The sequence below is a fragment of the Ochotona curzoniae genome, unplaced genomic scaffold (assembly GCF_017591425.1).
Source record: "Ochotona curzoniae isolate NIBS_2020 unplaced genomic scaffold, NIBS_Ocur_1.0 contig_2210, whole genome shotgun sequence".
Taxonomy (NCBI): domain Eukaryota; kingdom Metazoa; phylum Chordata; class Mammalia; order Lagomorpha; family Ochotonidae; genus Ochotona; species Ochotona curzoniae.
Window position 1 is genome coordinate 47,695,603 of NW_024465369.1, and position 21,140 is coordinate 47,716,742.

Genomic DNA, 21,140 nt, shown 5'->3' on the forward strand with positions numbered 1-21,140 from the left:
CTCCATCCTTCTTACCTTTTTATTTTATTCATTTAATTTAATTTAATTTAATTTTTTAGGGTCCTGTATATTGGCCTCGCCTGCAACACCGCTCGCTATATTTACATTTCCTATTTGGAAAATGCTTGGACTGTTCTCCCTATGGAAGTTCTTCAAGGTAAGGCAGCAGCTGGAGTTCAGATTGCTTCTCTACTGAACCTAGGCCAGTGCCCAGAGCATCTGATTCCAGGGAAAGGTGGACCTGCTGTTTTGCATGGTTTTGAGGTGGTTATTAAAGGAAAGATGATGTCAGGGGACAAGCCCTGAGGGCTGTTCTGTGTTGAGCCAAATAAAACTGGATTTGACCCACACCCTTGTGATTAAACAAAAGCAAGACAAAAAGAAAGAAAAGTGCAAGCTGTTAGAGGTAGCTGTCCACAGGTTGTTTTAAACTATAATGGCATTTAGCTTTTAAACGTTTTGATGGTTTTTCAGCTTAGCTATGCAGACCAAAAAAAGTTGTTGCCATAATTATTTCTCTTGTTATTTTAAATCATGTCTGATGACTTACAGCTACAGCTTTTGTAGTCCTGCTGTGGTTTTCCATGAACCTTCTAAATTTTGGCTCAGATGTTCTGACGTGCATTCTGCTCTTTGCTTCCCTGTCAAGATGGAAGCACTTCCAGGAGCACCTTGTCAGTCACCTACTTTGCAAGTTCTTGAAAACATAGATCTCTAGTCAGTACTCATTGCCATGTTCATTCATACTGGGAGACTTTACAAAATTCCTGGGAAGTAGAATTAAAAGTTAAATTTATTTCGGAGTGAAAATGTTTTAAATATGTTCATGGTTTTTTTCATTAATACACATTTTACATGAACTTTTTCAAGACCCTTTATATATGTTTCAGACGATATGTAAAAACATCTTTTAGCAGCTTAGCTAAACTAATTACTAATTTTTAATTTTTAAAAAAATTTTTAAAATTTACTTTTGTTGGAAAGGCAGATCAGAGTTACAGAGAGAAGGAAAGACAGAAAGAAAGAGCTTCGTTCCACTGGTTCACTCTCCAAATGGCTGCAGTGGCTGTGAAGGCTGGAGCTGAGTCAGTCTGAAACCAGGAACCAGAAGCTTCTTTGGGTCTCCTGTGCAGGTGCAGGGTCCCAAGGCACTGGGTTGTCTTCTACTGTTTTCCCATGCCACAAGCAGGGTGGGAAATGGAGCAGCTGGGGCATGTAGCAGTGCCCATGTGGGAACCCGGCACTTGTAAGGCAAGGATTTTGCCAGTAAACCATCATTTGGGGTCGAACCAATTATATGCTTCTTGCAATTTGATTTAAAAAAAAAAAAAAAAAGCCCAGAACAAGAGCACTGTACGTAAGATCTGACATTCCAGACTCTGACATCATTCAGTATATGCATGGCTGTGATCATTTACAACTTCATTAGCTTTATTGAACATTGCCAAATGCTGTATAATCAACAGTTTCTTGTCAGATTTCAGCTTTTTAAGATAAGAGGTTCCCAGCTGTACATCTCACTAGAGGGTGCAAGCTCACTTATCAGAGTCTATCATGCCACTGAAACCAAAGAACTTATCCTCCTGGAAAGGAGATAGGATGTATGTTCACATTATAGTATCGTTTTAAAAGACACATCCTTCAAAGATGGTCTTTTCAAGTCTGATGAGATGGAATAATTAGTGAGAAGAGATTTTGCTTTCCGGTACATTGAAATTGGGAAGTTGACCTGATCACACTAATTAGAACTCGGGAAAGGTCATGTGGTAAGGCATGCAGTCCTGCTTGTGTCACTTGACAACAGCAAAGCACTGAACATGAACTACCGGAAAGAAGTACCGTGTCGAGGTGTGTGCAGACAGTTCTTAGAATTTCCTATGTCTGGTTCCTGTTCTGTCTATCCCTGAGTTCACTGCTTTGTTTATATGCCACAGTATGTTGACACTAAAGAAAAATGTTCTGCTTACAGAAAAGTAAGTATTGTGTGATAGTAGACGCATGCACTTTCTCTCCCTCCCACTTTAATTTAATATAAATTAGAGGGGAAAGGACATTTTTGCATAAGGGACTCAGAACATTCATGAAATGGATGAACAGAACAATAGAAGAATTTTCTATGAGGGAGAAACAAGTGTGGTTGTGAATTTTAAAATTTAGTTTTTCTGTTAATTTATCAAAGATGCATTCAGTGGCTACTGGCAACCAGGCAGCTATTCAAAAAGTAAACAAATTAGCTGATTCCCCAAGACATTTCTGTTTGTTCCAGAAACCAGATTGAAGACACCTAATTTTGTGTTTAATGGAGTCATAGAAAAATGTGCTGGGTAACAAACAAGGAACTCGGTGGAGGGAATCATTGGCTTTGTCAGGCAGGGAGCAAGAGCAGGAAGGTTGTGTTGGAAAATTCCTTGAGGAAACCATGCCGTGCACAAGCTGGCCGCAGGGTAGTGAGTAGGAATTGTCAAGGTGGCCTGTAGAAAACAGATATTCTAGCAGCGAGAGGGCCAACAGAGGATGGCTTCTTCAGGGAATGGGGCAGGAGGGAAGTGTGCCCTGGCACAGGCCCTGTGGATTTCACCACCTCCGGCTGGTGGCCTGGTCTGCCTGCAGCTCAGGGTGTATCATATCAGCCCGGAGCTTGAGGAGCAGTTCTGAACTCAGCCAGGAATATGGCTTCCTGTGGCAGGCTTCATTTTCTCCTCCCTTATGCTACTGGAAACCTAGTGAGTGACCTGAAGCCAGTCAAAGGGGCTGTATCTGTCAGCACATGGGCTCTGGGCTGGCCCAGGGCTCTGGGACCACTCCCCAGGGCTGCTGGAATGGGTTTGCAAGGTATAAGTTAAGTGCTGTGCAACGGAAACAAACTCCCTTGCCTCTGTGAGACCCACCTCCGCCCCACTGGGAGTGGTAGGTCATGGGCAGACTCATCCTTGGGTCACAGGGATGCACGTCTGCCTCAGCAGGGTTATCTTGCCCAGGTGAATTTTTATTCCTTGACAAACCTCATCTGAAGGCTCTAAAGTTCCTGTGCAAAACAGAGACTCTGCTTTGGACACAGTAAATGGAGGGAGTGACTGCAACAGAACACCAAGAAGTTCACTTACAGGACCAGCCCACCATCATGACTGATAGACCTCAATTCAGGAAGGGAAGGTTACTGAGTGGAGCTGGAGACCGAGTCTTGAGAGGGAGCGGCTGGGGCAGCTCTCAACATCGACCATTGTGACACAGGGCAAGCAGCATCTCCACTCTCTCAACCAGCATCACACAAAACAGAAGCAAAATCTCTCTCCCCTGTCCTCCCCTGCCTTTTCCCTGGGCCCTGGAAGAACAGGAGCTTCCAGTGAGTGACAGGGAGGGAAGAGCCAGGCAGGAGGCCCTCATTCTGTGCCATTTCCCTCTCCCCAGGGTTCCCTGTAACTAATGGTGGAGGTTCCTTGCCACCCTGATGTCTTAGGGATCCTGAGCATCCTCTCATCCCCCTTCCCCTCTCATGCCATGGCTGTCATGATCAGTTCCCTGTGGAACAGAAAAAGAAGCAGAATTCCCTGCTGTCTAGGCTGCTGGGAAGGAGACTGAGTGGACATCTGCAGTTTAGGGACTCAAAGTAAGATTTATGGATGCTTTTTTGGAACTATGAAGTCACATAAAATGTATATATACACACACATGTGTGTGTATTGAATATATATACATATAATATATATATTATATGTGTGTATATAATATATATATACACACACACTATATATAATATATATATTGAAAGAAAGAGTTAAGAGAGAAGGAGATTGATCCCCAGTTGGCCACAACGATTAGGACTGGACCAGACCAAAGATAGGCAGGCACCTGGCACTCCATTCACATCTCTCCCATAAGGGCAGGGGTCCAAGGACCATCTTCCACTGCCCTCCCAGATGCATTAGCAGGTTTCACTATCAGAAATGGAGCAGCTGGACTCAAACCATCACCCCATATGCAATGCTGGCACTGCAGGCCGGCCTGCTGTGTGCCACAGCATCTGTCCCTGTGCACTCACTTCTTTCCCATGATCTTTCTCACGCTCATTGCTGCTGGTCTTGCACAGCCTTACCCTTTAGTGATTTGACTGCCACTTGCAGCAAATGTGCTGCTCAGTAGGCAGCTGGTAGTCACATATAAAGAAGCAGAAGGTGTGTTTCCTGCCCGCAGTGAATCTGCAGTTTACTCAGAAAGAGTGAGTCTAAATACCTGCGAAAAGTTGCCAGTTGGTAGAAGTAGTGGTGGTGGTAACAGTGATTGGTTTATGTTGTTTCTGAAGAACACATTTAAAAACCAATAGGGAGTTTCAGTTTTACTGCTGCCCAGGAAGCACTTAAACCAGCGTGCATGTGATCAGGAGTGTAATCATTGGGTAGAAAGCCCAGATGTGTTATGCTCTATGTTAATGCAGGCACATATTGGTTGTGAAACATTGTGGACTCAGAGGAGAATGTGATCAAAATTCATCTGGTGATTGAAATGTGTGTACAGAGAGAGCAAAGCAGCCGGGTAGTTGCAGGTGCTAAAGAGGTCCTTTCCAGTGACTTGAATTAATGGCTGCCCTGCTGAGGGTTGCAGATGAGGTGGGGCTGGCACCTTCTCTCTGGGATGCTCTCCTAAATGGGAGTCAGGTTCAGATTTTTGTGGAGGCTGGATTTGTAAGGTCACCATAGGGAACACTGAGGAGCCATTGTTCTGTTATCTTCATCAGCGTGCGCCTGTTCAGCCACAGAAGAACCACCTTCTCCTTCCTCCTGTGTTCAGGAAGGGAACCTCAAGAGGACCACTACGGAGCCCTCACCTCACAGCGGAAATCTTACAGACCTCATTTCAAGCTGTTATCATCCACAGGAGAAATTTTCTGTCTGGCTGAACCCTTGAAACCAAGTAGTTTGCAACATGGATACGTAAGATAGGCAAAGGCTTTGTGTTTAGTGTTCGGTTGAAAAATTGGCACCCAAAAGGCACTGCTATTGCTGTTTATAGAGTAGCCTACAAAGTGCAGTGAAACAACTGAATTCTTTGTCATCTCATGTTTTCTAGTTAGTAAGTCTTCTCAAATGTGTTCTTCAGAATAGAAGTTATTCTGTTGAAGTTTTGTGAGATATTTTCTGATCCAAGAATCCCTCCTGGCAGTTGCTTCTCACATTTAGCTGTTTTCTGAATTGTCCTCAAACTTATAGCCTGTTACATAGTTAGTCCTTAGGAATACCTCGATAATTTTACAGATTGTGTTCAGGGGGTTAAATTAAGTCGTGAAGTTTTACTTAACCCCCTGAACACAAAGGTCATACCTTGTACGTTTTGAATTCTCCAAAAAAGTGTGTATATACCTAGGCAGACTATGAATTCTTGCTTCATTGTTTTTTATAGGCTCCTGCTATATAATACTATAGTTGACATTTTCTAATTTTTAAGTGTTTTGATTAATAGATGAAATTTTACCTCAGAAAAATACAGTGGCCCTTCATGGCACATATGGAAAAGCATCAGTGTGTTTTAATCTTTTACTTACACTCCCATGTCATTCTAGAAATCAATTACGGCAGTTTACCAAAATATGGACCAGTCTAGGAACCTGAAGTACAGTAGGCTTGAAAGAAACTTTCGGGTTTGAATTCCAGCTCCTCTGCCAACGGTCTCCATGTCATCGGGAAAGATGCTTAATCTTGGAAACCTCAGACTCTTGACCTACAGAAGAGGTCCATTTGAATAATAAATCAGCACAGAGGAAGTATTTGCACAGCCCCCAGTAAATGTTAGCTAATGTGCAGTAACACAGTAAAATAAATGTATAAATAAGTAAAAAGTAGGATCCAGACAAAAGTAATTTAAATAGTTCTCTTTTAAGAGATTAAGCAGAAATTTGGCCTAAAAACCTGGCTGTAACTTGGACTCTGTGGCCTAAGAGAACTGTAACTAGCCAGTGCGTAGTGTTCTTAGCAGTACCTCTGGGGGAGTGATGTTTTTACTGTCTTTGATATAAAAGCAGTTTTTAAGTGAACTTCCTTTAGGAAAATACAGAGAGGTACTCTGCCATGTTGCCAAGGCTTGTCATTAATTGTCCTTAGGTTTGGGTAGTAGTCTTTGCAAACCTGCTTTAAGATATGCCCAGGTGCAGTGTCAGCATGTACAATTTAAGAAGGGCAGCCCCCAAAGCATCATAGCACAATTCTATCACTCTGATATGTAAGTGTATTAAGACATTGTAGGTATAGACAGAGGCAGAAAGTCCGGCATCTGAGGCATTTTTTAACAGTTTCATTGGGATTTATTTACTTGAAAGAGCTACTGGAAGGGAGGGGTGGGTAGAGAGAGAAAAAAGTGTAAGCTCTCTCTTCCATTCACTGGTTCACTTCTCAGAAAGCCACAACAGCCGGAGCTGGGTCAGGCTGAAGCCAGGAACCAGGAGCTTCTTCAGTCTCCCATGTGGGCAGTGGGGGCCCAAGGATTTGAGCCATCCTCTGCTGCCTTTCTCAGGCTATCAACATGGAACTGGATTAGAAGTGGACCAGCTGGGATTCGAACCAGCACCCATAGGGGATGTGATGGTAGCTTTTTTTACTTTGCCACAGTGCAGGCCCCAGTTTAGCGTCTTTTTGTTCAGCTGTCATACAGTGCCATTTGCTGGATGCTGGATATGTTTGCTCTGTTCCCAGTAAATTCTGTTTCTTTTTATCCAGTATCCTATAAGCTCTGTGATGGTTGGGACATTTCCTGTATGTCATCACATTCTCACAGCCTAGGAGGGTATTTGGTTTATAATGAGCAAGTATACTCCACAAGCGAGTGTACTCAAGAAATACTGTTAGCAGCCCAAGATTGGTCAGGCTGGTCTCGTAGGTTTGATATCTGGTGAAGGCATTCTTGCAGGCCAAGTCCCAAGGTGGCATGGACAGTCGTGTGGTAAAAGGGAATATGTGTCTATCTGTCACCTCTGAGAAAGCCACCATGATTCACCATGATTCATGGAAGCTCCACCCAGCAACCTGATATAATCTAATCCCTTTCCAAAGGCCCTGCCTCTGAGCACCAGAATCACATCAAGTTTCTATCCTCTTAGTGCTATCTGCATAAGACTTAGAGGGCCAGGCTTTTAACATGTGGAACTTTGAGTAACACCCAAACTTATATCCAAACAATAGCAAATTTTATATGAACAAGAAAAGAAACTTCTGACGTGAGAGGCCAGTACAATTCCTGGCTTCTCTGTAACAACAGCCAATTGCACATTAACGCATACAGATTCCTTTACTGCCTGTCCGCTGGAAGTCAGTTCTTAGGAAGAGCAGTCTCTGGCTGATGGTTACCAGGCTCATTCACAGAAGCTATTTTTACCCCAGCATCTGAGAGGTACGCCAGATGAAATGTATGCTTGGGTCTATTAGTGGAAAAGGTTTCTCACAGCCGATCTTATGTGCCAGTGCTAAAGGGATAATTATGTGTTGTTTGGTGAGGGTATGTCAGTGGTAGAAACAAGAAAAACAACACAAAGCAAAAATAGTCCCAGTTTCCCAGTACTCTGGCAGTTCTCATTCCTCCAAACTCCTGAGACAAGAGATTGCCCCAAACCAGGCAACATTTCCTAAACAGCAGCTGTCTACTTGGGATCTTTTTTCTCATACCTGCCATTTATTGCACTGGAATGTTTTCATGGGCCAAGACTAGAAAGTTCTGAAGAGCATGTTGCAGAATCAGATATAAGTGCTGTTGGTTAAAGCATTATTTGAGGCACAGAAAAGCTTGATAATGTATATCTTGGCTCTTTAGGGAGGAAGAGGAGGAAGGGCAAGGTAGGAAGAATATTCATTTTGGTGCAGGGCTTTGGTCTGGTGATTAAGACCCTGGCTCAGATGCCCATATCCATCATTGGAGTGCCTACATTGGATTCCTGGCTCAGGATTCCAGCCACACAGTCCAGCAACATGCTATGGCAGCCCCAGTAATTGGGTTACTGAGTTCTACAGGGAGGACTGTGTAGCAATCTGCTGCTAGCTTTGTCCTTACTAGCTCAGCTATGGAAATTGCAGGCATTTGGGTGTGAAACTGATTGGGAGCACTCCTTTTCTGTGCCTGTTTATCTATATTTTGGCATCTCCAATAAATAGCTTTTTACATATATTTATTTTAGGGGCCAGTGCTCATGGCACAGTAAAGAAGATTGCTAGGCCATTTCACATTTACAGATAAGGCCAAGAGTTCCATATGCGTAGTTTACCTACAAGGGCTGTCACTCACCCCATCCTTTCTTGTGGATCATCAAGCTTCATAAGTTTCTTGGAACTGTGGCAGGGTTAATTGATCTTCACTGACATTTGGATAAAGGTTATTTGAGAGAAATTATTTTAGCCCTACATCTCTTGGAGACTGTTGGCAGTGACTGGTGGACTGGTTTCTGTTATTCTTTCTGCCTTCAGTACCAGAAGAAAATTCTTTTATTGCATGCTTTTCTGTTTTTTCCTTCAGTCACTGTCCTGAGTTACCTGCAAGTGTGGGGATCTTTTTTCAGCTAAGAGCCATTGGGATATCTATAATTCCACTTGCAGGTCATATAAAACTGTCAACTTAAAAATTAGCCTATTTTACATTTACTGAATTTCAAGTCCTGCCCACAGTTGCCCTGCCAGAGCCAGACCAACTAATTTTGTGGGCATCCTGTAGCTGAAGGCTGGACGTTCCCCAGCCCTGAAAGAATATAGTTGCCAGTTATCTGTGCAGTCCCCCAAACCAGGAAGAAACTGTAGAAAACTAACTGCAGGGAAACTTGAATAACTATCAGTTAATCTAACCAGCCAATAAATTCTAAGAAATTCTAAGTGCATACTAAGCCATTCTGCTGAAAGAGTGCAAGTTTATCTTATGAAACCAAAAGTTGTAGAAAGTATTTAAAGTTTTGAAGAAACTAAAAGAGACACCCTATTATGGGAAGGACATAAACAATACTTCATGCTTAAGAGAGTAACTGGGGGCTGGTGTTGTGGTGTAGTGGGTAATGATACCATCATCCCATATTGGGGCAGATATGAGTCCCAGCTGCTCTGTTTCAAACGCAACTCCCTGCTGATGGCCTGAGAAAGCACCCGAAGATAACCCAAGTACCTGGGCCCCTGCATCCACATGAAACACCCTGACAAAGTTCCTGGGTTTTAACGTCTGACTTAGTCTGGCCCAGCCTTGCCACTGCAACCATCAGTGCATGGAAGATCTCTACCTCTCACTTTCTCTCTGTAAATCTTTTTTAAAAAGAATACCTGTAAGATTTACATTTTATATGGAATTATAATAAATATATATATTTTAAGTTGTGCTCACATTCATGCACAGGCACATATTTACATATTCTGCACTTGCTGGCTCAGACATGACCATAACAATAGATCGGTGTTATGAAAATTAATTGACAAGCACTGATGTGGTTTCAAGTGCTTGAGGATTTGATCTTTAAGAAAAAATTTCCGAACAATTCCGATTTTAGTATGGAATCTAATTTTTAATAAATCTATTTGTTGGATTGTCTTTGAGCTTTACCTAGTGCTAATGAAAAAATACGAGTATCTGCAAAGGAAGTTAGCATCACTGCAATAATAGAAATGGAATTATTCCCATTTTATGCTACTGTGTCTATGTTTGTAATGCAATATTCAGTTCTGAGAGCTGTTGCTTGTCATTTTTAAACAGATAAAACAAATATTTTTTGGTTTTGTGAAAAATAACTGATTGCTATTATAGTCATGTATCTCATTTAGTTAAAAATAACCCAGTTGAAATATGATAACTGAAACTTACATAAAGCGTAGGCACATTATTTTGATGTTTCTTAGTCAACATAAGACAAATGATCCCTTGTACTCAATAAAAAAAGTCTATTTCATTATGGATCTACTTAAGAAAAATTATTCCCGCTAATTTTCAAAAACATATTTATTTTGGTTTTTATTATTATTTTTAAAAGGTTTATTTATTTTCCTTGAAAAAGTTAGAGAGAGAGCTTTTGTTTGCCAGATCACTCCCCAAATGGCTGCAACAGCTGGAGCTAGGCTAATGCACAGCCAGGAGCTTACTCTGGGTCTCTCATATGGGAGCAGAGCCTAAGGCATTGGGCCCTCTGCCACTGCTCTCCAGATCATAAGCAGAGAGCATCCAGGACTAGAAGTGGCACCCATATGGGATGCTGGAGTTTCAGGTGGAAGATCAATGTGCTGTGCTGTGCTGTGCTGCTGCACCAACCCCCAAATCATGCATATTTATTTGAAAAGCAAAATGACAGAGAGAGCAGAGATGTTTTCTTACTGGTTCATTCCCCAGATGGCCACCACAGCCAGGGCCAGGCCATGCTGAAGCAGAAGCCAGGAACTCCATCCTTGTCTCCCACATGGGTGGCAAGGCCAAGGATTTTTCCCATGCACATTATCCAGAAGCTTGATCAGAAGCAGAGCAGGTGTAACTCTAACTGGCGCTCTCATATCAAACACTCGCATTGTAAGTGGCAGCTTGGCCAGCTGTGCTAAAATGGCAGCTCCCATTGCTGGTAATTTCTGATTGTCTAATTTCCAGACATTGGAATTATACCTGGATACTTTTGTATGCATGTATATATTCGTTATTTTTGTGCTGGTACCCAGCTGTGTTACTTGGAAATAATAGGATCCTTTGGATCTTGCTTTTAAGATTATTTAGATGAGGGGATTGTGGTCTGGTATTGTACGTAAAGCTGCTGCCTGCAGTGCTAGTATTATACGGGTGCTATTTCAAATCCTGGCTGCTTCACTTCCTGTCTTAATTTCCTATAATCACCTGCAAAAAGAGCAAAAGATGAGATTGTTTTTCAAAGGTAATGGACTCATACTTACCTGGTAGGGGAGATACCATGATCACAAAGGAAACTGACTTAATCCAGGCAAAATTCAGCTATATTTTATTTATTTAAAGGGGAGTAGAGATGGTGAGAGAGTCTTCCACCCATTGGCTCACTTCTCAAATGGCTGCAGTGACTGGGCCCAGGTTGAGCCAAAGTCAGGAGCCAGAAACTTCCCTCCAGCTCTCCGACATGGGTAAAGGGGCCCAAGTGCATGGGTCATCCTCCACAGCTCCCCCAGGTAGGTTAGCAGGGAACTAGATCTTAAGCAGAGCAACTAGGACTTGAACTGGTACCCGTACAGATGCAAGCACTGCAGACAGTGGCTTAACATGATGTCACATCGTCAGCGTCTAATTTCTTAATATCTTCAGGCTACAAAATCTGTTGTGACAATGTCTTTATATTACCCTGAAAGCAATGCCTTAGTGAAGACTTTATGTTGCTATGTATTAAAGTCATGACCAAAGGGGCTGTTGCTGTGACTTAGTAAAACCTCCCCAATGCTGTCATCCCACATGGCCACCAGTTTATGTTCCAGCTGTTCCACTTCTGATCCTGCTCCCAGTTAATGGCCTGGGAAAGGGCCCAGAAGATGGTCTGAGTGCTTGGGCCCCACCATTGCATGTGGGAGGCCCAGATAAATTCGGCTACTAGTTTCTGGCTTTGAACTGGCTCATCCCTGGCTGTTGCAGCCATTTGTAAAGTGAGCCAATGCATGGAAGACCATCTCACTGTCTCCCCTCCACTCTGCAACTGTTCCAAATAAATCTTAAGAATTATTAATACAACTGTTTGAAAAGCAAAATTACAGAGAGTCAAAGATCTTCCATCTGCTGGTTCACTCCCCAAATGGCCCCAACTGCTGGATCTGAGCCAGTCCAAGGTTAGGAGCCAGGAGCTTCTCTCAGGTCTTCCACGTGGGCACAGACGCCCTGGGACTTGGGTAGCCGCCTTGCTTTCCCAGGTGCTTTAGCAGGTAGCTGTATCAAAATTGGAACATTCAGCACAAAATTGGTTCATGTATGGAATGCTGGTACCATAGGTGGCACATCTACCTACTACACCAGAGCTCAGACCCCTTAAATTTTTTTTTAAGTAATTGCCATTTCTTCACCTATTGTTTCTGCCCTTCTATCTCCACAACACATGGAATGATATAATGAACCCAGCAGTGAGGCCTTATAAGTTGTCTCTGCATACTTGTGGAAAACAAAGTAAAAATTTATCTCTTAAAAATTGTTAGTTAAATCCTGATTATTAATCCCATTTATAGAATTATTGCTAGTGTATATAACCTAAGATCTGTAAGAAGCGGTGTTTCCAGGATCCTTAGCAATAATGCCAGTTAAAATGGAAATAAATCTCAATACCAAAGCAGGTGCCCAATAGGGATGAAACTCAGAATATATGAATTCCTGTAACTCTACCACACAAATCAATGCCCAATTCAAAAATGGACAAAGGATGCCAATGGGAACTTCTCCAAAGAAGATAAATAAATGGCTGAGAAATTCCTAAAACTGCTCAGCATCATTAGCCATTAGAGGGATGTGAATCAAAACCATGGTGAGCTACTCCTCACACCCATAGGCTTGCTGCTATTTAACAGAAGCATTCTGGGTATGGAGAACTTTGATCTCATGCATGATGGGAGTACGACATGGTGCTGCTGCTGTGCAAACCAGTGGATGTTTTTTTGAAGTGTTAAAAACCAGGGTAGGGGGCCCAGCGCACGGTGGCGCAAGTGGTTAAGGGCCTTGCCTTGCACGCCCGGGATCCCATATGGGCGCCGGTTCTATCCCGGCAGCCCCGCTTCCCTTCCAGCTCCCTGCCTGTGGCCCGGGAAAGCAGTCGAGGACGGCCCAAGGCTTTGGGACCCTGCGCCCAAGTGGGAGACCCAGAAGAGTCTCCTGGCTTCGGATCGGCATAGCATCAGCCGTTGCGGCTCACTTGGGGAGTGAATGATCGGACGGAAGATCTTCCTCTCTCTCTCTCCTCTCTGTATATCTGCCTTTCCAATAAGAAAATAATAAAAATAAATCTTTTTTTTTAAAAAAAAAAAAACAGGGTAGGGACCAGCGCTATGGTGTAGTGGTGTAACCTTCTGCTTCTGACACTGGAATCCCACATGGGCACCAGGTCAAGTCTGGCTGCTCCACTTCCCATCCAGATCCCTGCTTATGACCTAGGGAAGCAGTGGAGGTTGGTCCAAGTGCCTTGGGACCCTACTCCCAAGTGGGAGACTTGGAAGAAGATCCTGGTTCTTGACTTCTAATTGGCCCAGTTCCAGTCATTATGGCCATTTGGGAAGTGAACCAGCAGATGAAAGATCTCTTCCTCTCTCTCTCCTTCTCTCTGTGTAAATCTACCTTTCAAATAAAAATAAAGTCTTAAAACAGCCAGGGGTGGGGTGTTTGTACAGTGATGAACTCACTGCTTGGGAAGCCTGTACCCCGTTCTATAGTGCCTGATTCGGTTCCCAGCTGCTCTGCTTCTGATCTAGTTCCCTGCAGAGGTACGCTCTGAAACAGCAGGATGACTCAAATACTTGGGCCTGTGTCACTTCTATGTGAGATGCTGATCCACTTCCTGTCTCCTGGCTCCAGCCTTGCCTGGCCCTACCTATGATAAGCATTTGGAAAGTAAAGTGGTGGATAGAAGATATATTTCATATCTCATATTTCATCACCTTACCTCATCTCACCTCATACCACCCCAGCTCATTGTATCCCATCCCATCCCAGCCTCTCTCTCCTTCCTTTCCCTCCCTGTATACCTCCTACTCCCCTCACTGCCTTTCAGGTAAAATAATTTACTTTTTTTCATCAATCTGATTTTATTTAAAATTTTTTTAAATTTTATTATTATCATTATTATTATTTTATGATACAGTTCCATAGGCTCCTGGTATTTCCTTTATCCTACCCCCAATCACCCCCCCCCACCTAGTTTCTCTGTATCATTACTATAGTATAGTTCTTCATACACAGTCATATGGCCATCATTGCGGGTATGGTCAATGGCAGAGAGTCCAGCATCCTATTGTCAAGATATTGTAAACAGTTTCATTGTAAGTCCCATCTTTGGAAGTAGAATGCATACTACATTGTATTCTCACATCTGGTTATATTGGTCTCCGTTTCACAGCCACTGTAACTCCCCTCAAATGAAAAGTTATAACACAAAATCAACAATAGAAAGAAAAATAGAAATTTACAATGCCATGAAGTTAAATAACATCTTACTAGATATGACAGTCTCCATTACACAGCTACTATACATCCCCTTAAATGAAAAGCCACAAAACAAAATCAACATCAAGAAGAAAAAAGAAATTAACAACACCAAGAAGTTAAATAACATGCTATTAAATGACTAATGTGTAGCTGAAGAAATGAAAATCAAGAACCTTCTTGAAGAAAATGATGCCACTGCATGATCTACGAGTCATTGAATGATTTAATCAGAAGAAAGTGTTTTGAAAAGATGAAACTAACAGAAAACATCAAAACCCATGCAATATAGTTTCCACTGATTTTTGTTGGTGAAATGTGTCTCTTCTAGACAACAAATAGATGGGTTTTGTTTTTTAATCCAGTCTACTAATCTATGTACATTTGATTCAGCTTAAACCATTTACATTCAGGGTTAATATCTATGGGTAGTACTTTATTTTATTGGCATGTTCTTCATATTTGCCCTTGGTTTTGTTTGGTGCTATTCCTCTTCTCTGTCAAGAGAACATCTTGAAGTATCATTTGTAGGGCAGGTTTGGAAGAGGCAAATTCTTTTAACTTTTCTTTACTGTGAAAGAATTTTATTCCATTTTCAAAGGAAAGTTTTGCTGGATACATTATCCTAGGCTGACAATTTTTTTTTCTTTTAGAATCTGGAATATGTCACTCTTTTCTCTTCTTGCCTGTAGAGTTTCTGTGAGAGATCACCTGTGAGCCTAATTGGCATTCCTTTATATGTCAATTGATTTTTTTTTTTTCACGTGCACATTTAAGGATCTTTTCCTTATGTTCGATTGAAGAGAGCTTGATGATCATGTGTCTTGGTGAAGATTGCTTTTGATCAGGCCTGTTGGGAGTTTTTTGCCCCTCCTGGATGTTGTTTTCCCAATTTTTTCTCTAGATTAGGGAAATTTTCCTTTAGTATTTCATTAAATATATTTGTAAAACCAGTTTCTCTTTCTGCACTTTCTGGGACTCCCATAACTCTTATATTAGGCCTCTTCATAGTGTCTTTCAATTCTTTAATACATTTTTGGCCTGATCCAGCTCTGCTTCCAGCTTTTTGTTTGCTTCCCCCGATGACAGGAAATATCTTCCAATTCTGAGATTCTTTCTTCTGCTTGTTTCATTCTGTTTTGGAGACTGTCCACTGTACTTTTAATTTGCTCTACTGTGTTCTTAATTTCTGATATATCAACCTTGATTTGCTTTATTGCTGCTATTGCTTGTGTAAAATATTCCTTAAATTCTTTGAACTCTTGTATGTGCTTCTCATTGTTGATCAGAAGCTTTAAAATGAGTTTTCTGAATTCTGTGTCCCCTATTTTCTCCATGTCTTCCTCAGTTAACTCTGAGATTGGCATGGGGTTTTGCTCCTTTGCAGGGGAGTTTTCAGTAATATTCATTGAGCCTTCTTATATTAGCCTCCTAATCGTCATTGTCTCTTCTTTTGCTCTTGGTCATTGTACTTCTGGTTAGCAGATTATTCTCCTTGGGGCAGGTTTCTAAGCTGTGTCACCCACAGGTCAACAGTTTGATTTTATTTATTGCAGTTGGTACACAATTCTTTGCTTGCAGCCAATTGTGCCACTCCCTCCAGGGAGTTCCAGGTCTGGATTCTTATGTTACATTTCCACAAAGAACTCTGTAGCCACAACTCCTGGCTCACCACTCTCCACCTCCTGTGTTACCATGCTGAGGCTGCACCGTTGTCTGTACAACCTCTCTCCCACTTCTGGTTAGAGCAGGTCCCAGGATTAGGAAGGTACCGGGTGTCCTATGTAGCTAGGTTGTTGGTGGTGCTGATCTTGCCAAAACCTATTGGACGTTAGGTCTGAGTGCCACATGGACCTATTTTGACCCATACGATGTCCCAGTCAGTATTATTTTCCTGTGGGACCAGTGTAATCCAATGAATTCAGTGAGTTCTAGCGAGCTCAACACATGCACAGTTCACTGTTGTCCGCTGCAGTCCCAAGGCTATTGCCACAGTGTACAAAATGTCGCCTGACGTGCCACTACTAGAGTTCTTGATCTACTGTCCATCAGGTCTGAGGGCTACCGAGATCTGCCCAGGGTGGAACCTGTAGAGTGCCACGTTGCTGCAGTTCATTGAGTCAGAAATGAGTTCACTCTCAGCTCAGCGTATGTCAGCATATGCTCAGTCCCTTTTCCTTGCCTTTGCCTCCTTATGCAAAATGGCACCCAATTCGGCTCTAGAGGGCAGACTGGGCTGTGAATTCCACCCTGTTCTTGCACTGCCCATCTGGGATCTGCTGCTCTGTCTCTGCTCCTGGTCAAATTAAACGGACCAGCAGAACAGTCGTTTTTTTGTCTGGGTTCACCTCCCAAGCTCCCAGTGAAAGTCCCTTCCCACCTGGTTGCTGGTGGAGTTCTGGCTGCTGGTGGAGTTCAGATTGCCGTTAGCTGAATGCTGCTGGAGTATCAGTCACTGCAACACCACACCATTGTGTTAGCTGCTTTCCTGTGTCTGTCAGTCTCCAGGAACCCCTCTGCTGTTGTTCTGTCCTCTCCTATTTCCTGGAATTTGTCCTCTCTGCTTCATCCTGATTAAATGTTTTTCCGTCCATTTAAACATGTCCTTACCCTATTCCGCCATCTTGGTTCTGTAAAATAATTTACTTTTAAATCTAAATATTGAACAAAGAATTCCACTTAAAGCAGTTTATACCCAAAAGAATTGGAATCGGGGATTCAAGCTGATGTTTGCACACCAGTGTTTTAGCAGTATTGTCTGTTTAGTCAGAAGCAATGCAGATTATCCAACAGTGCAGGAGTAGTTGAGCAAAATGTGGAACATGCTTATGACGGAATAGTGTGCAGCCTTACAAAGGAAGGAGTTCTGACATACACGGCATCATCAAAGAACTTTGAAAACATAATGCCAAGTGTAATAAACCACACTGCATAATTCCACTTATATGAATTACCCAGAGTAGTCAAACTTACAGACATGAAAAAGTAGAACAGTGGTTACCAAAGACAGGGGTCAGAGGTCAATGGTAGTTGCTCTTCAGCGGGTGAGAGTTTTTGTTTGCAACCAGGAAGTTCCAAATGGAAGGTGCTCATGGTCACAGGGTGAGGTAAATATACATAACACCACTGAATTGTAGACTTAAAACTGGTTAAAATGAGGCTGGCGTTGTGTCATAGCTGGCAAAGCTAATGCCTGTGAGGCTGGCTTTCCATAGTGAGCAGTCCTGCTCATGGTCTGGCTGCTCCACTTGCAGGCAAGCTCCCTGTTAACATCTAGGAAAAGTAGCACAAATGGGCTCTGTGCTTGGGGCCCTGAACCCACCTGGGAGACCTGGGTGAAGCTCCTGCCTCTTGGCTTTGTCTCCCAGCCAGCTCAGCCTAGGCCGTTCAGACTATCAAGGGAGTGAGGCAGCAGACAGAAACTCTCAGTCTGTTGCTTCTCTTTCCTGTGTAACTCTGCCCCTCAAATTAATAAGTCCTTTGAAAGAAAAAAAAAAAGGCTAAAGTGGTCACTGGTCTGTCGTGTAGCTTTCCTCCATTTACCATCTTTGAAAAAATACAATGCGCGTTTCAGAACAGCACTGCAAGCAGTACTGACAGCATGATCATTCACTCTCCCCTTCTAGGAGTGACGCATGCAGCCATCTGGGCAGCGTGCATCTCCTACCTCAGTGCGGCTGTGCCCCCGGAGCTGAGGACATCTGCCCAGGGCATCCTGCAGGGCCTCCACCTGGGCCTGGGCAGAGGCTGCGGTGCCATGATCGGTGGTGTGCTAGTCAATTACTTCGGTAAGAAAGCGTTCTGTCTTGGTTTGGATGTGAATAAGGTTTCTCAGGCACACTTTCGTAAGCACCCACATCCCTGCAGAAGACTGCCTGCAGCGGACCTCCAATGTGCCTGCTCTCTCTCAGCGTGGCCGACAGCCACAGCTGGGAAGCAGTGCGCTTTGTTGGTAAGATGATTCAGGTTGGCCTGTACCCGTGCATGTTCCTGACAAGCAGTGTGACAAGGGCCCGCACAGATAACTTTGGCAGAGCAAAGCCGGAAGTGAGTGCAAGTGCACTGAGTTCGAAGTAAAGCACCCTAACTCTGCTGAAGTTAATGTCAAGGGAACAAGAATCCGTTGTTACTCCATTTGGAGATTTAGAACCAGGATAATTTAACTGTACTGGTTTTGGTCATGTCATGAGATCTGTGATAAGACTGTGTGCCTTGTCAGATGTACTTTATTGGAAACAGAGGTGCTGGGGTACCCGTGGGCTTATCCTGCTGCAGGGACCTCGATAGCTCAGTCATATGTGTAGCATGGGCCCAGGAGTGCGGGAATTTCTACCCCAGTGGGAGCTATGCTGTGCCAGCTACAGATTAACAGGGAACAGGGCTGGTGGGTGGTCAGGGGTCGGTGGGCTCATTTGGAGGAATGAGCACACACCACTGAAGATGTGTGTTCTGCTGAAAGCTGCGTGGAGACAAGCCTTTAGAAGCGTGTTCTCTAGCTGGACAGGGTGAGTTGACAGCAGCACTGGGAATGCTGTGTCTTCCTGTTCCGGAGAGCAGCTGACGGCCAGGTGCTTTCCTTCAGTCACGCCGTGCTGGGCTTCCCTGGCTTTGGAGCGCTGGCTTTGGGATGGGACTGTGAGCATGCTTACAGAGCACTTCGTTGTTCTTCACAGGGGCTGCGGCCACCTTTCGCGGGATTGGCATGGCCTGCCTGGTGATCCTCCTGCTCTTCGCCCTGATCCAGTGGTTGGCAGTGCCAGATGAAGAAGAAGGTAAACAGCCCATTCTTTCTCAGTGCTTCTAATTGTTAAGCCACGGGAGCCCCACTTATGGCCCTCAGAAACTCAGAGATGGCCCCAGGACAACAGGCCCACCTGGCCGGACTAGTGAGCAGTAGCCACCATGTGCTTTCCCTGCTTGGATGCTTGTCTGTAAACTTGCAGGCCTGGAAAGGGGCTTCAGGCCACAATCACTGTAATCTCATTTGCGGTGGCATTCATTGTAAGATCAGTGAAGGATTTCTTTTTTTTTTTTAAAGATTTATTTCATTTTTATTGGAAAGTCAGATTTACAGTAAGGAGAGACAGAAAGATCTTCCATCTGTTGATTCACTCCCCAAGTGGCCACATTAGCCAGAGCTGAGTCAATCCAAACCCAAGAGCTTCTTCCAGGTCTCCCCCTTGGGTGCAGGGTCCCAAGGCTTTGGGCCGTCCTCAGCTGCTAGCTGGAAGGGAAGTGGAGAAGCCGGGACATGAACCAGCATCTGTATGGGATCCTGACACATGCAACACAAGGACTTTACCCACTAGGCTATCACGCTGGGCCTGATAAATAGATTTTTTAAGTATGCACGTTAATGCCTGTTAGATACCAGAAGGGACATTAAAAAATAAACAGCATGATGATTTACTCAAGACTTGCACCAAGTCAGGAATTCCTAGATAAACCACAGCTTCTTACTGCTGCTAAACATACTGGGATGGACTTATGGGATGATAGGGTTATTTAGCTGACATTTTTAAATTCTGTTTTTAAATACATAGAAAATTCTGAAAAATGATTTAAATATTTCCTTCCCAGACAAGACAATGTTGGCAGAAAGGATTCCTGTTCCCTCCAGTCCTGTTCCCATAGCAACCATCGACTTGGTACAACAACAGACAGAAGATGTCATGCCACGCATTGAGGCCAGACTTCCGCCCAAGAAAACCAAGCACCAGGAAGAGCAGGAGGATGTGAACAAGCCGGCCTGGGGGGTCAGCTCTTCTCCCTGGGTGACCTTTGTCTACGCTCTCTACCAGATCAAAGAGATGATGCAGCTAACAAGAGACAGCCGGGCATCTGAGATACAGCCACTGCAGGTAAGGTCCTTCTGCTGGGCTGGCGTGGCACCTGTCAGTGAAGACTCACTCAGTGAGCTCATGTGTCTGAATTACCCATTTGTGCTTCAGCAAGAGTTACTTGAAAGCCCATCGGGAGAAATAGGTGCACCAAAAAACCACGTCAGTGCTTTGTGGTAATGGCGTTAAAGATGTCTGTTTCCCAGAGCGGGAAGCCTCTGCCCCATCTGGAGTTCAGGCAGGCTTTGCAGAGGAGATGGCATTGCTGAAAGAGAGAGCGTAATGATGTCCACGCTGATCTTGTGTGTTTCCTTGAAATTTCACTGTGAATGATACTGGTGGCACTGAGAAGATGTGGTTCTTGCCTCTGGGGGCCATTATTTATGAATTCCTGTAATCCTGAAGTTGTAGCGGGAGCATTATATAAAACCGGCCCAGCAGAGCTGTTGGCTGAATGCATTAACCATCCGGAGCCCTAGCATGCTCCTGATAGGGCACCGGCTCAGTGCAAGTATGACTTTGCAGGTGGCCTCACCTTAAAAATAAGTGCGATTGTTCTTGTCCCTTAGACTAGGGAGTGGGAATCTTTTCTACACAGGCCACTTGGCTATTTATAACATCATTTGTGGACTATGCAGAATCATCAACTTAATTAGCCTGCTGTTTGTTGCAGAATTTCCAGTCCTGCTTGCAGTTGCTCTGGCAGCAGCAGACCAAATGATTTCTCAGACACTTCCCACCCCTGGCCTACAGGAATGGTTCCTCCTAAGTAAGGTCACGTCCTGGTGTCCAAACAGTATCCTATTTCCAAAGCTGTAGTATGACTTTGGAAGTTGAGTATGACTTGTATGAATAGTGTGGCCAAAGTCATAATTCCACTTCCCCCTATCTATGAGTTTATGAGTCACAGTCATGTCTATATTTAGAATGGCTTCAAAGGTGACACAGGGAAAAAGGGAAGAGGACTGAAAAATAAAAAGTGATTTGGGTCATTTCCCTTTTAGAAAGTGTGTAGCATTACCTTAGTTTATTTTTATAAATGAACACAAAATCTTTATCATTTGAACCAAATCTCATTCTCCCCTGGGAGCCATGTGTGCACTGGTGCCTGTGTACCCATCATCTCCCATGGGTCCTCCACCCAGCTGAGCGACCAACCTGGGTGGGAATGCACAGAGGCGGCAGCGC

General features: G+C 43.7%; 1 protein-coding gene across 3 annotated transcripts in view; it reads left to right on the plus strand.

Annotated features, from left to right (window-relative positions):
• The window catches only part of MFSD6 (major facilitator superfamily domain containing 6), a 69,070-nt gene that overhangs the window by 45,189 nt on the left and 2,741 nt on the right, over window positions 1-21,140 (plus strand). For all 3 annotated transcript variants that reach the window (XM_040971867.1, XM_040971869.1, XM_040971868.1), the window contains 4 exons: window positions 60-157; window positions 17,739-17,900; window positions 18,786-18,884; window positions 19,693-19,973. In XM_040971867.1, the coding sequence (XP_040827801.1) occupies window positions 60-157; window positions 17,739-17,900; window positions 18,786-18,884; window positions 19,693-19,973 (640 nt within the window). The remainder of the gene's footprint in view (window positions 1-59; window positions 158-17,738; window positions 17,901-18,785; window positions 18,885-19,692; window positions 19,974-21,140) is intronic.